The 19,778-nt window shown below is 36.4% G+C and overlaps 1 protein-coding gene across 3 annotated transcripts in view; it reads left to right on the top strand.

The window, feature by feature from the left end:
- Positions 1-19,778, top strand: part of LOC123536222 (uncharacterized) — a 74,959-nt gene that overhangs the window by 36,471 nt on the left and 18,710 nt on the right. For all 3 annotated transcript variants that reach the window (XM_045319200.2, XM_045319199.2, XM_045319198.2), the window contains exons 6-10: positions 7,346-7,564; positions 8,672-9,130; positions 10,251-10,372; positions 12,495-12,545; positions 17,085-17,153. In XM_045319200.2, the coding sequence (XP_045175135.2) occupies positions 7,346-7,564; positions 8,672-9,130; positions 10,251-10,372; positions 12,495-12,545; positions 17,085-17,153 (920 nt within the window). The remainder of the gene's footprint in view (positions 1-7,345; positions 7,565-8,671; positions 9,131-10,250; positions 10,373-12,494; positions 12,546-17,084; positions 17,154-19,778) is intronic.

Here is a 19,778-nt window from a genome sequence, read left to right as displayed (position 1 = left end):
TTTACAAAAACATGAATAAAAATTGCTGTGTTAAGTGTTAAAAGACTTATTGATGAAGTAAAGGAGAGATATGGTGCCTGTGCATTGCATGTTTGATCATAAAAATGTGTGAAGATTCAGTCCATTTCCACTAGTGGTTACTAATGAACAAACTTCGCCAATTGGGACGTGATGTAGTCACAGCGAATGGTGATCATGAGTGCAATAGCTCTAGTACCAATTATTTGAATGGTTGAGCTAAAATGCAGCCTCTTTAGTCAAGCCCTTTTGATTAAAAAAAGGAGCTGTACCAAATAAACTGCATTTCCTTATAGTCCATAATAGGTCATGCATATTAGTTTGCAGTGACAGTAAAACAAATCCTATCTTCATTTGATTTTTCTCAAATCACTTGTTTTTTTTTAAATTTGAAGTTCATGAAAATTAAACCTTTTGACTCAAATCAACTGTCTAGATTTTATATATGATATGTTGTTCTAGAGGCACTAAAGTACCCTAAAAAGTACCTGGAACTGGGGTTATTTTGTTTTTTTCTTGCTATTTACAGTATGTGTTTTATTATGATAATCTCATTCTTATGTTGTGCAGAGCCAGTGCAGCCATTCAACTAAATACAGAAAACAAAATTGGCCTTCTTCAGTAACATCTACATTAAATCTAGAAAACCTTCGGATTTAAACAAAGTTACATGCCATATTAAAGACATACAAAGCTTAGTTTGAAAATGCTCCTTTAGAGTTTCAAAATTGCATGAGCATATAATTTTAAATTCTAACCAGTAGTTAGTGCTAACTTTGTTCCTGATAAATGTTTGTAATAACAACATAGACTGCAATTTGATCCTTTTTAGGAAATCAGTATCATTATGATAATGCAAGCTGACTGTAAAAATAAAACTAAAATTCTGATGAAAATTGGAGCAAACACACATATGAAAAATGATTAAATGTTATACTAACATGCCTTTCTTGTTCCATAAAGTCTTCTATTACTATTTTGTGATGGATGTTTGTCATTCATAAGGATTAGTAGTACCAACCTGACAAGAAAATACAGCATGTTGTGCGTTATCGTCAAAATGGTCTTGATACAAGAGATTACTTAAGATTTTTAGCTCAGTTATTTGAGCCATGCCGTGAGAAAACCAACATAGTGGCTTTGCAACCAGCATGGATCCAGACCAGCCTGCGCATCTGCGCAGTCTGGTCAGGATCCATGCTGTTCGCTTTTAAAGCCTATTGCAATTAGAGAAACTGTTAGCGAACAGCATGGATCCTGACCAGACTGCGCGGATGCGCAGGCTGGTCTGGATCCATGCTGGTCGCAAAGCCACTATGTTGGTTTTCTCATGGCGTGGCTCATTTGTAGAATAGGCAGAGCTTTAATAAATAACCATTTGTATGTGTTTGCTCCCAGCTTCCAATTTGGTTATGTTTTTAGCTCACCTGAGCTTTCAATTTTAATCAAACTTGCACACAACTTGTATTGGCATAATATCGCAGTTCCTTTTGAAAACTGGCCAGATTTCATCATGGGTTCCAGAGTTATGGCCCTTTAAAGGGCCAAAATTTGCTAATTTTGGTTTGTGAACACGATAGCCACCACATTTTGCAATCAGCTTTAATCAAACTTGCATACAACTTGTATTGGCATAATATCTTGGTTCCTTTCAAAAACTGGCTAGATTCCTTCATGGTTTCCAGAGTTATGGCCTTAAAAATCCATTTTGGCTTTTGCGGCCATATAGAGATGATTTGTTACAAACTTGCAAAATATTTTCAACAACAATAAGTCTTAGATTCCAAGATGAATCTGTCAGATCCAATCATAGGTTCTGGAGTTACGGCCTCTGATTGACCCCTGAAAGAGCCAAAATTTGTTAATTATTTTTACCTTGTGAACACGTTAGAAGTGACATTTTATATTTGATTTTAACCACACTTACACACAACTTAAGTCACAATAAGAACTTGGTTCCTTTCAAAAACTGGCTAGATTCCATCATGGATTCTGGAGTTACTGCCCCAGAAACTAGGCCTGGATCGAAACTGGATCATGTTGGGTCAAAAACTATGTCATCGGGACAAATCAAAGGAAAAGCTTGTTAACAACCTAAGGGCCACATTTATGACCCTATCTTCATGAAACTTGGTCAAAATGAAGCTTTTCCGGAGCATTACTTGAAAAGTATTAATGGCATTTCATTGAAACTTCACAAAATGATAGAGGCCATTGATGGGAAGTGCAGAACCATAACACTACTTTACTTAGTTTTTGAATTATCTGCCTTTATTATACAAAATAAGGCTTGTCCGGAGCATTACTTTAAAAGTATTAATGGCATTTCATTGAAACTTCACAAAATGATGGAGGCAAAAATTACACTTAATGATATGTCCCTTGCTTTAATTATCTCCCTTTATTTCAGTTTTTTTTCCTTTTTTATCTCCATTTTTTAGCTCACCTGCTCAGGTGAGTTTTTGTGATCGCTCAATGTCCGACATCTGTCTGTCTGTCGTCTGTCAACATTTAGCTTGTGTATGCGATAGAGCCTGTATTTTTCAACTGATCTTCATGAAATTTTGTCAGAATAATTACATTGATATAATCTAGGCCGAGTTCGAAAATGGGTCATCTACGGTCAAAAACAAGATCACTAGATCAAATTTAAGAGAAACCTTGTGTATGCGATAGGGGCTGTATTTTTCAATTGATCTTCATGAATTTTGGTCAGAATCATTGCCTTGATAAAATCTAGGTCGCATTCGAAAATGGGTCATTTGGGGTCAAATACTAGGTCACTAGTTCAAATCAAAGTAAAACCTTGTGTATGCGATAGAGGCTGTATTTTTCAACTTATCTTCATGAAATTTTCTCAGAATTATAAACTTGATGAAATCTAGGTAAGTTCAAAAATGGATCATCTGGGATCATTAACTAGGTCACTAGGTCAAATGAAAGAAAAACCTTGTGTGTGCAATAGAGGCTGTATTTTTCAATTGATCTTCCTGAATATTGGTCAGAATGATTGCCTTGAAATCTAGGTTGAGTTTGAATATGGGTCATCTGGAATCAAAAACTAGGTCACTAGGTCAAATCAAGAGATAGAGGCTGTATTTTTCAACTGATATTCATGAAATTTTGTCAGAATGATAACTTTGATGAAATCTAGGCCAAGTTCGAAAATGGGTCATCTGTGTTCAAAAACTAGGTCACCCGGTCAAATCAAGAAAAACCTTGTGTATGCCATAGAGGCTGTATTTTTATGCCCCCAAAGGGAGGCATATAGTTTTTGAACCGTCTGTGGGTCTGTCCGCAATTTTCGTGTCCGGTCCATATCTTTCTCATCCATGGATTGATTTTCAAATAACTTGGCATGAATGTGTACCACAGTAAGACGACGTGTCGCGCGCAAGACCCAGGTCTGTAGCTCAAAGGTCAAGGTCACACTTAGACGTTAAAGGTCATATTTCATGATAGTGCATTGATGGGCGTGTCCGGTCCATATCTTTGTCATTCATGCATGGATTTTAAAATTATTGGGCATGAATGTGTACCACAGTAAGACGACGTGTCGCGCGCAAGACCCAGATCCGTAGCTCAAAAGTCAAGGTCACACTTAGACGTTAAAGGTCATATTTCATGATAGTGCAATGATGGGCATGTCCGGTTCATGTCTTTGTCATTCATGCATGGATTTTAAAATAACTACGCATGAATGTGTGGCACAGTAAGACGACGTGTCACGCGCAAGACCCAGGTCCGTAGGTCAAAGGTCCTAAACTCTAACATAGGCCATAACTATTCATTCAAAGTGCCATCGGGGGCATGTGTCATCCTATGGAGACAGCTCTTGTTTCAATTGATCTTCATGGAACTTGGTCAGAATAATTGCCTTGATAAAATCTAGGTCGAGTTTGAATATGGGTCATCTGGGGTCAAAAACTAGGTCAAATGAAAGAAAAACCTGGTGTATGCGATAGAGACTGTATTTTTCAATTGATCTATATGAAATTTGGTCAGAATGATTGCTTTGATGAAATCTAGGTCGAATTTGAATATGGGTCATGTGGGGTCAAAAACTAGGTCACTAGGTCAAATTAAAGAAAAAACTTGTGTATGTGTTACAGGCTGTATTTTTCAATTGATCTTCCTGAATATTGGTCAGAATGATTGCCTTGGTGAAATCTAGGTTGAGTTTGAATATGAGTTATCTGGGGGTCAAAAACTAGGTCACTAGGTCGAATCAAAGAATACCTTGTGTATGTGATAGAGGCTGTATTTTTCAATTGATCTTTATAAAATTTGGTCAGAACCATTGCCTTGATGAAATCTAGGTTGAGTTCGAATATGGGTCAACTGGGTTTAAAAAATGGATCACTAGGTCAGATCAAAGGAAAACCTTGTGTATGCCACAGAGGCTTTATTTTTCAATTGATCTTCATAAAGTTTGGTCAGAATGACTGCCTTGATGAAATCTAGGTCAAGTTTGAATATGGGTCATCTGGGGTCAAAAAGTAGGTCACTGGGTCATATCAAATGAAAAACTTGTTAAAACTCAATCTTAATGAAAATTGACCAGAATATTCACCAGGACAAACATGTTTACACTGTTATGGTACGTTTGTAAGGTGAGCGACCTAGGGCTATCTTGGCCCTCTTGTTTTTGTTTTGTTTCTAATACGCTACTTCCCATATTGGGACAAGCACTCGCATCGGGGAGGGGAGCATCCTTCTGTTTTACCGATTCCTTGTTCAGATTGTTTTGATTTGTAAAAAAACATGAATACCAAGGGCTTAAACATTTTATGCTATATATATGTCGTGATACACAAATATTCTTTGGGTGATATTCCAATTTATCAAAAAACATGACCAGAGCTGAAAATAGGAATGTTTTCAAATGCCATCTCTTCCTAAACTACAGATATAATTTTAAAATAATTTCACAGAAATGTTCCTTGGGTGACTTTCTGCTAAAGTTGTCAAAAGCCATCTTGCTTTGTCAGAAAAAAAATGGCTGTATGGGGCAGGTCTAGTTTTCCTAATATGGCTCTATGGTAAACTTTGAAAATCTTGTCTAAATTTGCAGGTCAGTTTTCAAAGTAATTTGACAGAAAGGCTTGTTATCATGCCTGTCCAAGACGTGAGACTCTGTTGAGGGATATAGGATCATCATGGCCCTCTTGTATTGTTTTAGTACAGCATTTAGAATATTTATCATATTTTTTTCCAAATTCACAATATACCTTGAAAGTGAAAAAGTTCCAAACAGAGTTTATTTTGAATTTTAAGAGTTGAAATGTTTTAACTAAAGGACGCTGTGTGTAGATTCTATGAGATATTGCTACCTGCATTGTAATTTTATACAGTTATTGACTTTTCAGGTGTGCAATATAATATCATATGCAACCTTGGTCATTACTTACATTTTTCTCCTGCACATCACACCGTATTGCACTGATGAAAAATCCATAACAGTTTATTATATGAAGTGTAAATTTATTATGAGTGGCTAATTTTAGTAACAGTGCAACATTATAATTTTATGCACAGTTTTTCAGTAGTCCAACATTATACGAGGTAAGTGTCATAATATTGCTTGAATTTGACATGCTGTTTACAGTTACTGTGCAATATCATAATTTTATGCACAGTTTTTCAGTACTGAAGTAGTGAAGTAAAATGTAGTATTTTGTGCACTGAAGAGATATTCTGGCCAATCAGAATGCATTTATGTATTTATATTTCATATAATAATATTTTTATTGTTGAGTCAGATAGGTATTTATATGTTGTTAGGTTTGTAATCAGAAATGGCACAAGCTATTATTACATGATCTTTATGCAAGCTGATACCAGTAATGTTTCTTATTACATACGCTGTCTGAATTATTATGTTGTTATTGATGTCTCCTGTCGACTTTAACGTAAATGAAGATGGAAAACGTATATGTAAGAAATCATTGCTATTCTTCAAAAATCTCTGACAATATGTCAGTTTTGGTCACTTATCAGGAGACACAGGAGACTAAATCATTGCCTTCCTTTTTTTTAAAAATATGAACTTGGGGAAGTAGGAAATCCTGTACATTGTCACATTATCATTGAGCAATTTCCCAAATGGTTATCTACTCCAGATTGTAACAGGAAGTACCATACAGTGGTTGATTCTTACGTCTTCTGTAAAGTGACCAAAATTGACTAAGACAATTCAAAGAACAGTTACAAAATACATTATAAGTATGGAGAAAAAAAAATTATTTGTCAGCCATCACAGGTATGTCAGTGACATTCATAGAAGTAGATATGCCAGGCATAATTATCCAGGAACAATGTTTGAAATTTTATGTGTTTTTACTGTTTGTATTTTTAAGAATAAATAATTATTAGAAAAAATCTCTATTGAAATATTGCTTTCTTAACTATATATATTTGGTTGTTTAGTTACAGCAAGAAGTAGTGCTACTAACAACATCAAAATTCTTCTTTCTTCAAGGTCAGGGTCATATTATCTGTTCACCCGGTTGTTTTGTCCACGGTATATTTTTACTCTGGGGCGTCCGTGGCCGAGTGGTTAGAGTCGTTGACTTCAAACCATTTGCCCCTCATCGATGTGGGTTCGAAACCTCATTTGGGGCGTAGAATTCTTCACGTGAGGAAGCCATCCAGCTGGCTTATGGAAGGTCAGTGGTTCTACCCAGGTGCCCGCTTGTGATGAAATTATGCACGGAGGGGCACCTGGGGTCTTCCTCCACCATTAAAGCTGGAAAGTCGCCATATGACCCAAAATTGTGTCGGTGCGACGTTAAACCCAACAAAAATAAAAAAAAAATATTTTTACTCTCTCTGGGCAAGTACTCACAAATTGGTTACTTGTGATAAGAGGAATTGTCATGACTCTTCATTTGATTTGATTTGCTGGGTTGAAAACCTTTTTTTTGCTGCAGTCATTTAAATTGACCAGTGTCATACCCTTGCAGGATCATAAGAAGTTACTAATATGGTCTGAACATCTCGATGATTCCATTCTTTGTAAAAGTTTTAATTCCATACCTAATATATTTATTTTGATGTAAACAAACTAAACTTTTAGTCCTGTTTTGCACCCCTGGTAATCTGTACTGTGTTGATGCCCCATGTAACCATGGCAATAACCGTCATCCTATCTGTGACTTACTTATATTACATCAATTCAAACTGAAAGAGACAATTGACTTTCAGTGGCGTACATTTATAAACTAATGACCATTATTTGATATTTACAAAATGGCTCAGAAATGTATTTTATAAGATGAATTTTAAGACTTGTGAGTTACCCACTGACTGTCATTGTCTGTTTCAGACATCTGTGTCAAGTGAAAGTTCCGGTAAGCTACAAAGCCTACTAAATACTCCACTTGATGATGTGAGCAGCAGAGCTTCCAATATACATAAAACACCAGCCAAGAAACAGGGCTCTCTCGTGTCTAAGGTTATTATTTGCACGTCTGAGAAAGAAGAGGAGGCATCTACAAAATTGGTGAACAATTTGAAGCCCAGCACTATGAAAGCTTGCAAACAGGTAAGATTTTATTGTCTCAGCTGACATCAGAACCAGTTGGTAATCATCCCCTGTGCAGAAAGGTGAAGAGGGATGTGGTAATGGTGACATCTGTCCATCTCGTTATACTTTTGCTTTGAGCATAACTCCAAAACTATGAAAGTAATTACGTTGAGATTTCACACAATGACAGAGGATATTAAAATATAATGAAGTATATAAGAACTGTAACTCTGTCTTGCTTACTTTTTTAATTATCACTCTTTACTCAAGTCATTTGCCCTATATAGAATTACTAACCCTTATCATGCTGGACAAGATTGCTTCTGCCTTTGCGACCAGTGTAGGTCATGATCAACCTGCACATTCATACAGTCTGATCAAGATCTGCACTGTTCGCCATTCAGTCAGTATCTTTTTTGGTAAGCATCCCCTTTTAAACAGTTAATGGTACTGTCCAAACTGAAAGATGGACAGATGGACAAGTTTGCTATAGAAATTTAGCAGGGTAAAGGTTAAAATTGAGAAAATTTACATTGTCCACTTGATTTATGCAGAACTTTTCCAGTGTACACCACACTTAGTCAGAATGTTTGTGGGCATATTATCTCCACCCAAGAGATATGACCCCTAAATTAGTGGAAAGTGAGAAAATTATCAACTAGAATAATATAGTTGGCTCAGATTAATTGGGGTATATTAAAAGTCGAAGGTAATTTTCTGTGAAGGGTATTATATTGTCTCAGTGTCAGTTGGCATTCTTTTTCAAACTGCTTACAATGATATTAAGTGAAAGTACCATTCTTTGTTTTTGAATTATCTCCCTTTATTTAATTTTCTCATATCGCTTGTCCATAACTCGTACATAACTCCAAAACTTAAGGATTTTTGTTAGAACTTAATGATAGAGAATTTGGAAGCACTGCAGCTGTACTTAATGTTTCAAACCTCTCATTTATTGTTAGGCAGAATTGGCTTCAACTGTCATTGTCACTAGTAATATGCAGTTATGATTTTTGAAGAGGTCATTATTCTCAGTTATGGTCCATTATGGACAAACTGGTGTTTCAAGGGGGCACCTTTTTCTAATGAACACATTTTTTATCTTATCTTTTGTTATTTTCACAGCTGCCATTCACCAGCAAGCCACAGACATCTACAAAGACAAAGCCAGTTTCTTTGCTGTCTGGCAGAAATTATTCACAAACAAGTTTGCAGACTTTCAATCCATCAACCGAGACATGTACTAACTTTTCCCCAAATACACCTTTACAGTCATCATATCTGACATCCAAATTGTCAACTGAAACTTCCAAACAGACATACTCTTCCTCAACCAGAACTTCCATAGAGACATGTACTCAGCCGTCCAGCCAGGAGTCATCAGCATCTTCCAAGGCATCTGACCAAGCATTGGCTACATCTTTAGCTGCAAAGAGCACACAGATGTCAAGTCATGGTTCCGGTGGATTTACGCCAGTTAAACTGCCTTATGGGCTGGATAATGGTGATCCAATGTTGACATTCTCCGGAACCCCAGCTAAATCAACCATTGGATCACCACTTGGCTATTTGTCTATACCAGAGGTAGGAATGTTTAACTCTTTTGTAAACATATTTTTAAAGGGAAAGGAATTTTATATGAAAGCCTTTTCTTAGGCCTTCCATAATGCTGAAAAACGGACTGCCATTTGAAAAGTTGAAGCAGTTTGAAATTTAAGAATATGGCTATGAAGGAGGCCATCATTTTAATGTGTTTATGGTGTCATTTACACACTGTTTAATTAATACTCATTTAAATTGATCAGTTTGTAATGTTTCTTGAGTTTAATATATAAAACCTGGTAATTTCTTTAATCATAGTTGGAATTGACAGAGAGTTATTTAGTGATGACATGACAGTTGTGTGGAATCAAAAAATTGTTAAAAATAAATGTTAAGGAGCCTAAATAGATGTCCGTACTCTGCTTACTGATATGTTCCGTTTGTTGCTTTTTATGTATGGTATTTATGCTTTCACCATTGTGTCAAATTAATAAACCAGTTCCCAGTTTCTACATGCCACATCTATATAAGCTTTGCTTACCTGACAAATAACTAAATTGGTTCAGAATGTTGAAATATCCCAATATCTATCAAATGCAAATGTAGTATTAGAAATATATTGAAATCAAAAGCAGTAGTACAGTTTATAAATACTTCTGTATTAAAGGGGAGTAATTACAAAATTTCATTTAAGAATCATTTCTAATAGGGATCTAGCTCTATGAAATGTGTCCTTTTGTTCCTTAAATAAACCTAAAACAGAAAATACTAATCAAAGTGTTGAAAGCACACAGAAAGGTTGAAACCAGCATTTGCTGTGCAATAAACCGCTCCGCTGTAAGAGCTCAAGTCACTTCTATGAAACAGTATAACATTCAAACCATTTGCATCAATGTTACATTATATACTAGAAATTGAAACGACCAGGAATTTTAACTTAGAAATTATGTACAGAGATACTCGTAAATAATCAATAAAAGTAGTGCGGAAATAGAATCTGCTTCAGAGAAAACTGTTATTATTGATATTCTTGCAGTGTCCAGAATATGATTGTAATAGATTCAACCTAAAAATGAAAAATGTCATAAAATATTGCTCAGATGTGATTGACCACCTTTAAAAGATTCAAGGTTTTAAATGAGTGTATGTTGTGACTTTGCAGACACCAGGCAGTTGTTTCAATGGTGTAGACTATTTTGATTTGACTGATGAAGAAGATGTGGCAGGCCTCTTGTGTACTGAATCAATAGACAGCATGGATCTTGACACAACCTTCTCAGACAAGTATTTTGCATTTAAAGCCGTCTTTTTTATTTCTGTTGAGATTTCATACTTGTATTGATAGGCTTGAATACTGGATTTATATTGATGTATTTTAATTGGTGCCAGCTTTGATCTTCACAGCAAATGAATGCCTCAAGTATTTTACTGTATATAGCAGCTTTGAAATCAATGAAAAGAAAGCAGATGTTAAGGAACACAAGATAAAATAAGATTTGTGGATGCTATTGTAAAAAATAGTTTAAAAAAAAAAAGAGAACAAAAATGGATCCAGTAATACAATAAAAAGTACAAGAGAATTTTTCATGAAACTTTGTACCTAGATTGGAGACAATATGGAGAACATGCATGTTATGCATACATGTGTGTCCATCTGTCTGCTCATCCTTTAGTCATGGGTTCTGCCATAACATCTGAAATGTGAACTTTTCATGAAACCTGAAACATAGATAGAAGGCAATATGGTGAATATGCACTCACCCTGGCGTCGGCATTGGTTTCATACCTTGGTTGAGTTTTGCATGCAAGTACGTATAGCTATCATTTTAAGGCATATATATTTGAAACTTATTTTTCTTTTTCTAGGTCAGTTACCAACCTCACTGGGTCAAGTCCCATAACTCTGACATGTATTTTGGCCAAATTATGCCCCCTTTTGGACTAAGGAAATCCAGAAAATCCTGGTTAAAGTTTTGCATGCAAGTTACTATCTCAAAAACTAATGCAAATATTGAATTGAAACTTCACACTTAGGTCATAGCATCAAGTCCCATAACTCTGACATGTATTTTGCAAAATTATGTCCCCTTTGAACTTAAAAACTTCTGGTTAAAGTTTTGCATGCAAGTTACTATCTCCAAAACTAATGCAGATACGGGATTGAAACTCTAAAAATATTTTAACATTGGGTAATATTCCTGCTTCTGGGACAACAATTTGAATAGTCAAGCATTTACTGACTTGTATTTTTTAGCTCACCTCAGCAATGCTTAGGTGAGTTACTGTGATCGCTCGATGTCCGGCATCTGTCTGTCAACATTTAGCTTGTGTATGCGTTAGAGGCTGTATTTTTCAACGGATCTTCATGAAATTTGGTCAGAGTGATAACCTTGATGAAATCTAGGCTAAGTTTGAAAATGGGTCATCTGGGGTCAAAAACTAGGTCACTAGGTCAAATCAAAGAAAAACCTTGTGTATGCAGTAGAGACTGTATTTTTCAATTGATCTTCATGAAATTTGGTCAGAATGCTAGCCTTGATAAAATAAAGGTCAATTTTGAATATGGGTCATCAGGGATCAAAAACTAGTTCGCTAGGACAAATCAAAGAAAAACGTTTTGTATGCGATAGAGGCTGTATTTTTCAATTGAGGTTGATGCAATTTAGCCAGAATGATTGCCTTGATCAAATCTAGGTCAGATTCGAATGTAGGTCATCTTGGCTCAAAAACTAGGTCATTAGGTCAAATTGAAGAAAACACTTGTTTACACTTAAGAGACCACATTTTTGTTCCAATTTTAAAGAAAATGGGTCAGAATATTTGTTTCCATGAAGTCACTAGGTCAAACATGTTTACACTGTTATGATGTGTTTCTCAGGTGAGCGACCTAAGGCCATCTTGGCCCTCTTGTTTTATGTTTATATCTGTTCATCCATCTGTCTGTCCATCAGTCAGTCACAAAAGATAGATACTGTGTTAACTTCATTACTTGACCGGACTTAGGTTTTACTTGTTCCGGACAATCGGACAAGCGCTGATGTCGAACCCTGTGTAGTGTAAAGTTCAAAATGGCCGTATAAAACAAGATAAGAAATCGATTTTAAATAGAAGTGAGACCAGTGAAAGATTATACAAGTAAGTCATTTGGCGGATATCTGCATACATGTATGCATAAGATAAGTTTATGCCAAGAAATTCTAAATTACATGGTTTCACAAATGTGTCACATGTTTAAGAAAATATGTGTTAGGTGCCTGGTAACTTAGTTGACAGCCTGCTGGAGAGTCAGAATTCAAAGGTCTCGAAATCAAGTGTGAGTCTGGATTGGGCTGAACTTTTTTTTTCACAATTTGAATACCAGACACGTGGTATTTAAATGATCCACTTTGAACTCTGTATTTTACAGGTCTCCAAGTGATACAGCAGAGAGAAAAACACAAACCATACCTGACACAAGGTGGGTTGGATGATTCAGTTTCATACCTGTATTTGTTTGAAGTCTGTTTCTGTTTAATGGGAGGAGAGATATTGGTTTAGTGCTGTCTGTCAGTTTGTCAGTGTGTTTGTTACAAAGTTTGTCCACACAACTCCTCTGACACCAAGAAGTGGATTCATACAAAACTTCACAAAAGTGATCATTACCAAGCCTAGTAATGCATTTTGTTAGCATGATTTTCAGTGGAATTATCACCCATGATTTGTTGATTTGTACAATATTTTGGCTATTTCTCTTATATTATTTGGTGGATTTCCACCAAACCTTACAGGGGTGATCAGTGCCAAGCCTTAGTGCATGTTCCGGTTCAGTGATTTTCAGAGTAACGACCTTTGATTTGTCGTATTTTGTCTTTTGTAACTGCTCAGATACCTCCAGGAGGAATTACGCCAAACTTCATAAAACGATTATAATATTGTCAAGCTTAGTTGTGCATATCTTGAGCGTATTCCTGTTCAGTGATTCTCAACTGAGTAATGGTCCATTATTGTCAAATTTGATGATCGTTTTGTCAATTTACACCATTGGCCAGACCTATAGGTGCGAAGCCTAGTTATGCATATTTATTGCATGATACTGTTCAGTGATTTTCAGCAGAGTTACGGCCCTTGATTAGTTATATTGTATGGCTTATAAACTATTTGCCATATACCACTGGGCTAAATTTCACCAAATCTCACAAGTGATCAGTGTGAAGCATAGTTGTGCATATCTTCAGATTCTTTGTCCTATACCACTAGTTGGAATTCCACCAAACTTCACAATATTGATCTTGTGTGTACTGTAAACCTAGAAATTGTTTTGCGCTATTTAAGTAAGCGACTTGTGTCTCCACAAAATTTTGTAATTGCGAAACAACCACTTACTGTGAAAGCGCAAGTTTGTCGTTTTCATTGGTAGCCAGGTGCAAAGCTTCTCCCCGATATATGCATGTGTATAATTATTAAAAAAAAATAATTTCATTTAGATATATCAGTTTCATACTTGTTATATAAATTCCATAAGGCTTTGACAAATAAAGAACAGCAGCAGTTGTTAATCTTGTTTGACATGGGGAAAACTAAAATAAGGTCATATGTTGATATAGCTCTTGGAAAGTTGGTCGGGTTTTGCAATTTTAGCTCTTTCCGGTCTTGTACTAGTATACAGTGATTTGTGCTAAGAGTGTATTTCGCCAATGATCAAAAAGTGAGGTAAATTGAAAAATGTGTTAAGGACATGTGACCAGGTATTCATGCAAGTTATGTCATTAAGAATAAGGTCAGTAATTCGGTAGAAAATGTGCTTCCGTGGTGTAGTCGAAAGAAGTCCATAATAAATAGATCCAAATTTTCCCATTTTTTGCACAAATTCGTGTAGAACGAGTGCTTTAATCACACTTTTTCACTGCTAGAATTCATTCTGCATGAAATGAGATGGTTTTCGTGTTCATACACCCCTAATAGCAAGTTCTGCAGATAGAAACAAGAAGTAGGTGTTTATTGCGCGGAAGAGAGCAAATATGCGCCATTTTTAGGGTAGCAGTCTCTACAACTGACTGGCATTTCACTAGGAACTATTCAACCCCCTATTTTCTTTTCATTTTTAGCTCACCTGTCACAAAGTGACAAGGTGAGCTTTTGTGACCGCTTGATGTCCGTCGTCAGTCGTGCGTCAACAATTTGTAAAAAAATCTTCTTCTTGAAAACCACTGGGTAGAATTACACCAAACTTCACAGGAATGATCCTTGGGTGGCCCCCTTTCAAAATTTTTCAAAGAATTGAATTCCATGCAGAACTGGTTGCCATGGCAACCAAAAGGAAAAACTTTAAAAATCTTCTTCTCAAAAACCAGAAGCCTAGAGCTTAGATATTTGGTGTGAAGAATTGCCTAGTGGACCTCTACCAAGTTTGTTCAAATCATGACCCCGGGGTCAAAATTGACCCCGCCCTAGGGGTCACTTGATTTTACATAGGAAAATCTTAAAAAATCTTCTTCTCAAAAACCAGAAGCCCTAGAGCTTAGATATTTGACATGTAGCATTGCCTAGTGGACCTGTACTAAAATTGTTCAAATCATGACCCCGGGGTCAAAATTGACCTGCCCCAGGGGTCACTTGATTTTACATAGGAAAATCTTCAAAAATTTTCTAAAAATAAACCAGAAGGCCTAGAGCTTAGATATTTCACATGTAGCATTGCCTAGTGGACCTCTACAAAATTTGTTCAAATCATGACCCCCAAGATCAAAATTGATCCCGCCCCAGGGGTCATTTGATTTTACATAGGAAAATCTTCAAAAAATTTCTAAAAATAAAACCAGAAGGCCTAGAGCTTAGATATTTCACATGTAGCATTGCCTAGTGGACCTCTACAAAATTGTTCAAATCATGACCCCGGGGTCAAAATTGACCCCACCCCAGGGGTCACTTGATTTTACATAGGAAATCTTCAAAAATTTTCTAAAAAACCAGAAGCCTACATCTTAGATATTTGACAGTAGCATTGCCTAGTGACTCTACGAAATTTGTTCAAATCATGACCCCGGGGTCAAATTGACCATGCCCCAAGGGGTTACTTGATTGTACATAGAAAAATCTTCAAAATTTTCTAAAGATTAACCAGAAGGCCTAGAGCTTAGATATTTCATATGTAGCATTGCTTAGTGGACCTCTACAAAATTTGTTCAAATCATGACCCCCGGTTAAAATTGACCCCACCCCAGGGGTCACTTGGTTTTATGTAAGAAAGTCTTCAAAAATTTCCTAAAAATAAACCAGAAGGCCTAGCGCTTAGATATTTCACATGTAGCATTGCCTAGTGGACCTCTACAAATTTGTTCAAATCATGACCCGCGGGATCAAAATTGACCCCGCCCCTGGGGTCACTTGATTTTACATAGGAAAATCTTCAAAAAATTTCTAAAAATAAACCAGAAGGCCTAGATCTTAGATATTTGACATTGCCTAGTAGACTTCTACAAAATTTGTTCAAATCATGACCTCTGGGGTCAAATTGACCCCCCCCCATGAGGTTACTTGATTGTACATAGAAAAATCTTCAAAATTTTCTAAAAATAAATTTAATTACTTCCCTTTTATGTTTCTACAAATAGCTTCTTGTCCTTAAGTGCAATGATAACAGGTGAGCGATATAGGGCCATTATGGCCCTCTTGTTTCGTTTAATGTTGATAGAACTTTCATGAAAAATAGGTGTAGGAAAAAGTGGTTCTCTAAAGAAACATAAAGACCACCTGAAGTTGTCGTTTTCTATATGAAACAAAGAAGGATTTGATTTAGTGACCTTTAACCAATTTTGTCTCCCACCACACTGTGGTGTGGGAGACATATTGATTTACTCCTGTCTGTGTGTCTGTCTGTCTGTCACAAATCTTGTCCGCACTCTTTAAGTCGAACATTACTCGTCCGATATTCACCAAACTTGAACAAAATATGTTTTACCATAAGTCCTCGGCCAAGTTCGATAACTAGCCAAATCAGCCCAGGCACTTCGGAATTATGGCCCTTGAATTACCGAAAATCGGCCTTTTTACTCTTGTCCGCGCTCTAAGTCGAACAGTTCTCATCTGATCTTCACCAAACTTGAACCAAATGTTTTTGACCATAACTTCGCGGCCATGTTCATTAACTAGCCAAATCGCCGGAGGCACTTCAGAATTATGGCTGTTGAATTACCCAAAATCAGCCTTTTTACTCTTAGATGTATATTTGTAGTGAGTAAACAGTATATAAAGACTGACTTACTATTTAGATGATTAGGCAGTTGTGGAAGACATGTGCTTTTCTCAAAAGCAGCTTTAGTTTTTTCTTGCAACTGTTTGTTATGTAAAGCTATTAAGTTTTCATGCATTTCACGTCCAATATATTCCACAAATTTTTTTAGCCACTGAATCAACAGTCATTATAAAAATGCATAATATAGTGTTTGCTAATGTTTCTAGGGTTACAGTATCATTGGAATGTTATGGGTCTTTGATTTTCACTGGAGATATGGTCCTTATTATGTAGCATTTTAAATTTAGTGGTGGAAAACGTACATTTTTCATGAAAAACAATTTTTAGTTTAATAATAATTTCATATACTGTGACATCATTTAATGTCATAGGCATAAAATACCATTGTTTTGCATCAGGTATATGAACCTCAGAGGTAGTTCTAATTGATAATTCTTCATAGCAGTATCTAGTTTTTGACAGAAAAAAAAATGTTCAGAAACCAGTCTAAAAGGATTTAGAATGCAAAGACATGTCTGAAAATGTTATAGAAAAAGAAACAAGGTGCAACCTTTGCCAACAACATGTCTGAGGGACTAACATTAGGCTGCTAATTTCAGTTCCTTTAGATAAAATTCTTAGAAGGTTGGCTTCCAGCGCATCAACCTAAAACAATGTTTTTAAAGTTTTTCCAAGGGTGTCCACTCTGAGAAGTATCAGTATATGTAATGCCTGTCCCTATGTATCTTGCAAAATGTTAATATTTATAAATATGTTTGTATCTAGGTGTGAGACTGTTAGAGACAACAGCAAGAATACCACAGTGCAGACCAAGGTTCGGAGAAGACTTGATAGGTAATAAGTTATTTCTTTTGTTTTGCAGAAAATCAGAGCTGTTGGTCAGATGAGCAAATTAAAACTCTCTTGATCTGCTTAATCTGTACAAGAGTTTCTCCTGTATTGCAGCTTCTATTCTACAATACCCAGATATGTATAAAAATCATTCTAAAAATCATTCTAAGTCTCCCAGGGTAGAATCTTTAGGAATTTTCAAAGTATCTATTAATTTCTTTTATGGCTAAAAATCTATACTTCCCATTGTGAAAATGGGGCAAAATTGCAATTTCAAACTAATTTTTATTTTAAATTTATGCTAACTAAGATATCCTGAAAGTTATATAACAAATTCATTCACAAATGAAGTCAAAGTCATTTTTTATGTGCCTGTTTTGAAAAAAACTTGACATATTATAGAATGGTGAGAATGGTGATGTTCCACCCTCCTTTAACTGTACAGAATGACTGAGCACCACGTTAGGAGGATCTCTTGTTTTTGAGGTCAGTAGGCAAAGGTCAAGGTCACAGAGACTAGAGATTGAAAATATTTTTGTGGACTTCTGGACATGATGTACAACAGCTACATCCTTCAGACTTAAGACAGTCACAAAGTACCACTACAGGAAGATCCCTATTGTTTTTAGGTCATTTGAACAAAGGTCAAGGTCACAGGGACCTGCCTTAATTTGTGGTGCTTTTAGCTTACCTGATCAAAGGTTCGGGGTGCGCTATTAGTATAGATTGGTGGTCTAGTTTTGTGGTGCTAGAGCTAAAGATAGAAATACTTTCTGCATGACAAGGGGGAGGGGGCTTTTAGTGGCTGCTACCCTTACAGAAGAAAAAGGCCTGCTGCATACTCTTGCTGTGTACATACAGCGTTACATGATGCGTACATGATGTGTACTGAAATCAAGGGCTTTAAATAGTATGCAGGATATACACCGCACATACACCGATAGTACGTTTGTAGTACACTTTTGACATGCAAATGAGCCCTGCCGCGTACTAATTGCTGCGTACATGCTGTGGACTACATAGTACACAGGATGTACGCTGGAGAAATTTAGTATGCGGGAAATAGTACGCAGCATGTACGCTGCACATACACTTTTCACATGCAAATGAGCCTGTGGTGTACTACCCATGCGGTGTACATGCTGTGTACTCCTGCTGCATACATGCTGTGTACTCCTGTGGCGAAACTGCGGTGATAATGTAAATTCCTTACCCCACCAACTTTTGTATGCAAATGCTGATCATTTGGACAGAAAAAAAAAACAAAAAAAAGATAAGTGACATGCATCAATAAGTATTTACCCTTACCAAAATAATGTAGATTGATGTTATCAAATATATTAGTATGCTTTTCTTCATCCACTTTTCAATGAAATAAATCAATTTTTGTAGCATGTAATTTGGTAAACATTTGAAGAAAATGGCGTAACTGCATCAAGGGGAAACAACTTTAATGCAACTAAATATAAGTGTTATGATTTATTATAGACAATGTGTGCGTAGTACGTATTTATTTTGATTAAAATCCATCTGAGAACAGTCTAGGACTGGAATTATATAAGCATTTATACACTTTTACGTCCGTAAAAAGTAGTGCACCAAAAAATTATGGATTGATTTTTATACGCCCGTTTGAAAAACGGGACGTATTATGGGAACGCCCCTGGCGGGCGGGCGGGCGGGCGGGCGGGCGGCGTCCACAGACCTTGTCCGGAGCATATCTTCTACATGCATGAAGGGATTTTGATGAAACTTGGCACTGTTGTTCACCATCATGAGACGGAGTGTCATGCGCAAGAACCAGGTTCCTAGGTCTAAGGTCAAGGTCACACTTAGAGGTCAAAGGTCAAATTCAAGAATGACTTTGTCCGGAGCATATCTTCTTCATCCATAGAGGGATTTTGATGAAAGTTGGCACAATTGTTCATCATCATGAGAAGGAGTGTCATGCGCAAGAACCAGGTCCCTAGGTCTAAGGTCAAGGTCACACTTGGAGGTCAAAGGATACAAGAATGAAAACTTTGTCCGGAGCATTTCTTCTTCATGCATAGAGGGATTTTGATATAACTTGGCACAAATGTTCACCACCATGAGGCGGAGTGTCATGCGCAAGAACCAGGTCTCTAGGTCTAAGGTCAAGGTCACACTTAGAGGTCAAAGGATACAAGAATGAAAACCTTGTCCGGAGCATTTCTTCTTCATGCATAGAGGGATTTTGATATAACTTGGCACAAATGTATACCACCACGAGACGTAGTGTCATGCGCAAGAACCAGGTCTCTAGGTCTAAGGTCAAGGTCACACTTAGAGGCCAAAGGTCAGATACAAGAATGACTTTGTCCGAAGCATTTCTTCTTCATGCATGGAGGGATTTTGATGTTACTTGACACAATTATACACCATCATGAGACGAAGTGTCATGCGCAGTTCCCTTCTTTAGAATTACTTCCCTTTGTTGTTACTATAAATAGCTTATATTGTAACTTTTTCATTACTAGTCGTAGGGAAAAATCGAGACCACTTTTCTGTAGTACAACATGCATGCTACATCCAATTTTGAGGTGTATTTTGACCAGTCTCTACCTGGTAAAGATTTTTGTGAGGACTTACAATTTTTTTTTTTTTTTT

The sequence above is a fragment of the Mercenaria mercenaria genome, chromosome 17 (assembly GCF_021730395.1).
Source record: "Mercenaria mercenaria strain notata chromosome 17, MADL_Memer_1, whole genome shotgun sequence".
NCBI classification, from domain to species: Eukaryota; Metazoa; Mollusca; class Bivalvia; order Venerida; family Veneridae; genus Mercenaria; species Mercenaria mercenaria.
This window is presented reverse-complemented; position numbering and strand designations above follow the sequence as displayed.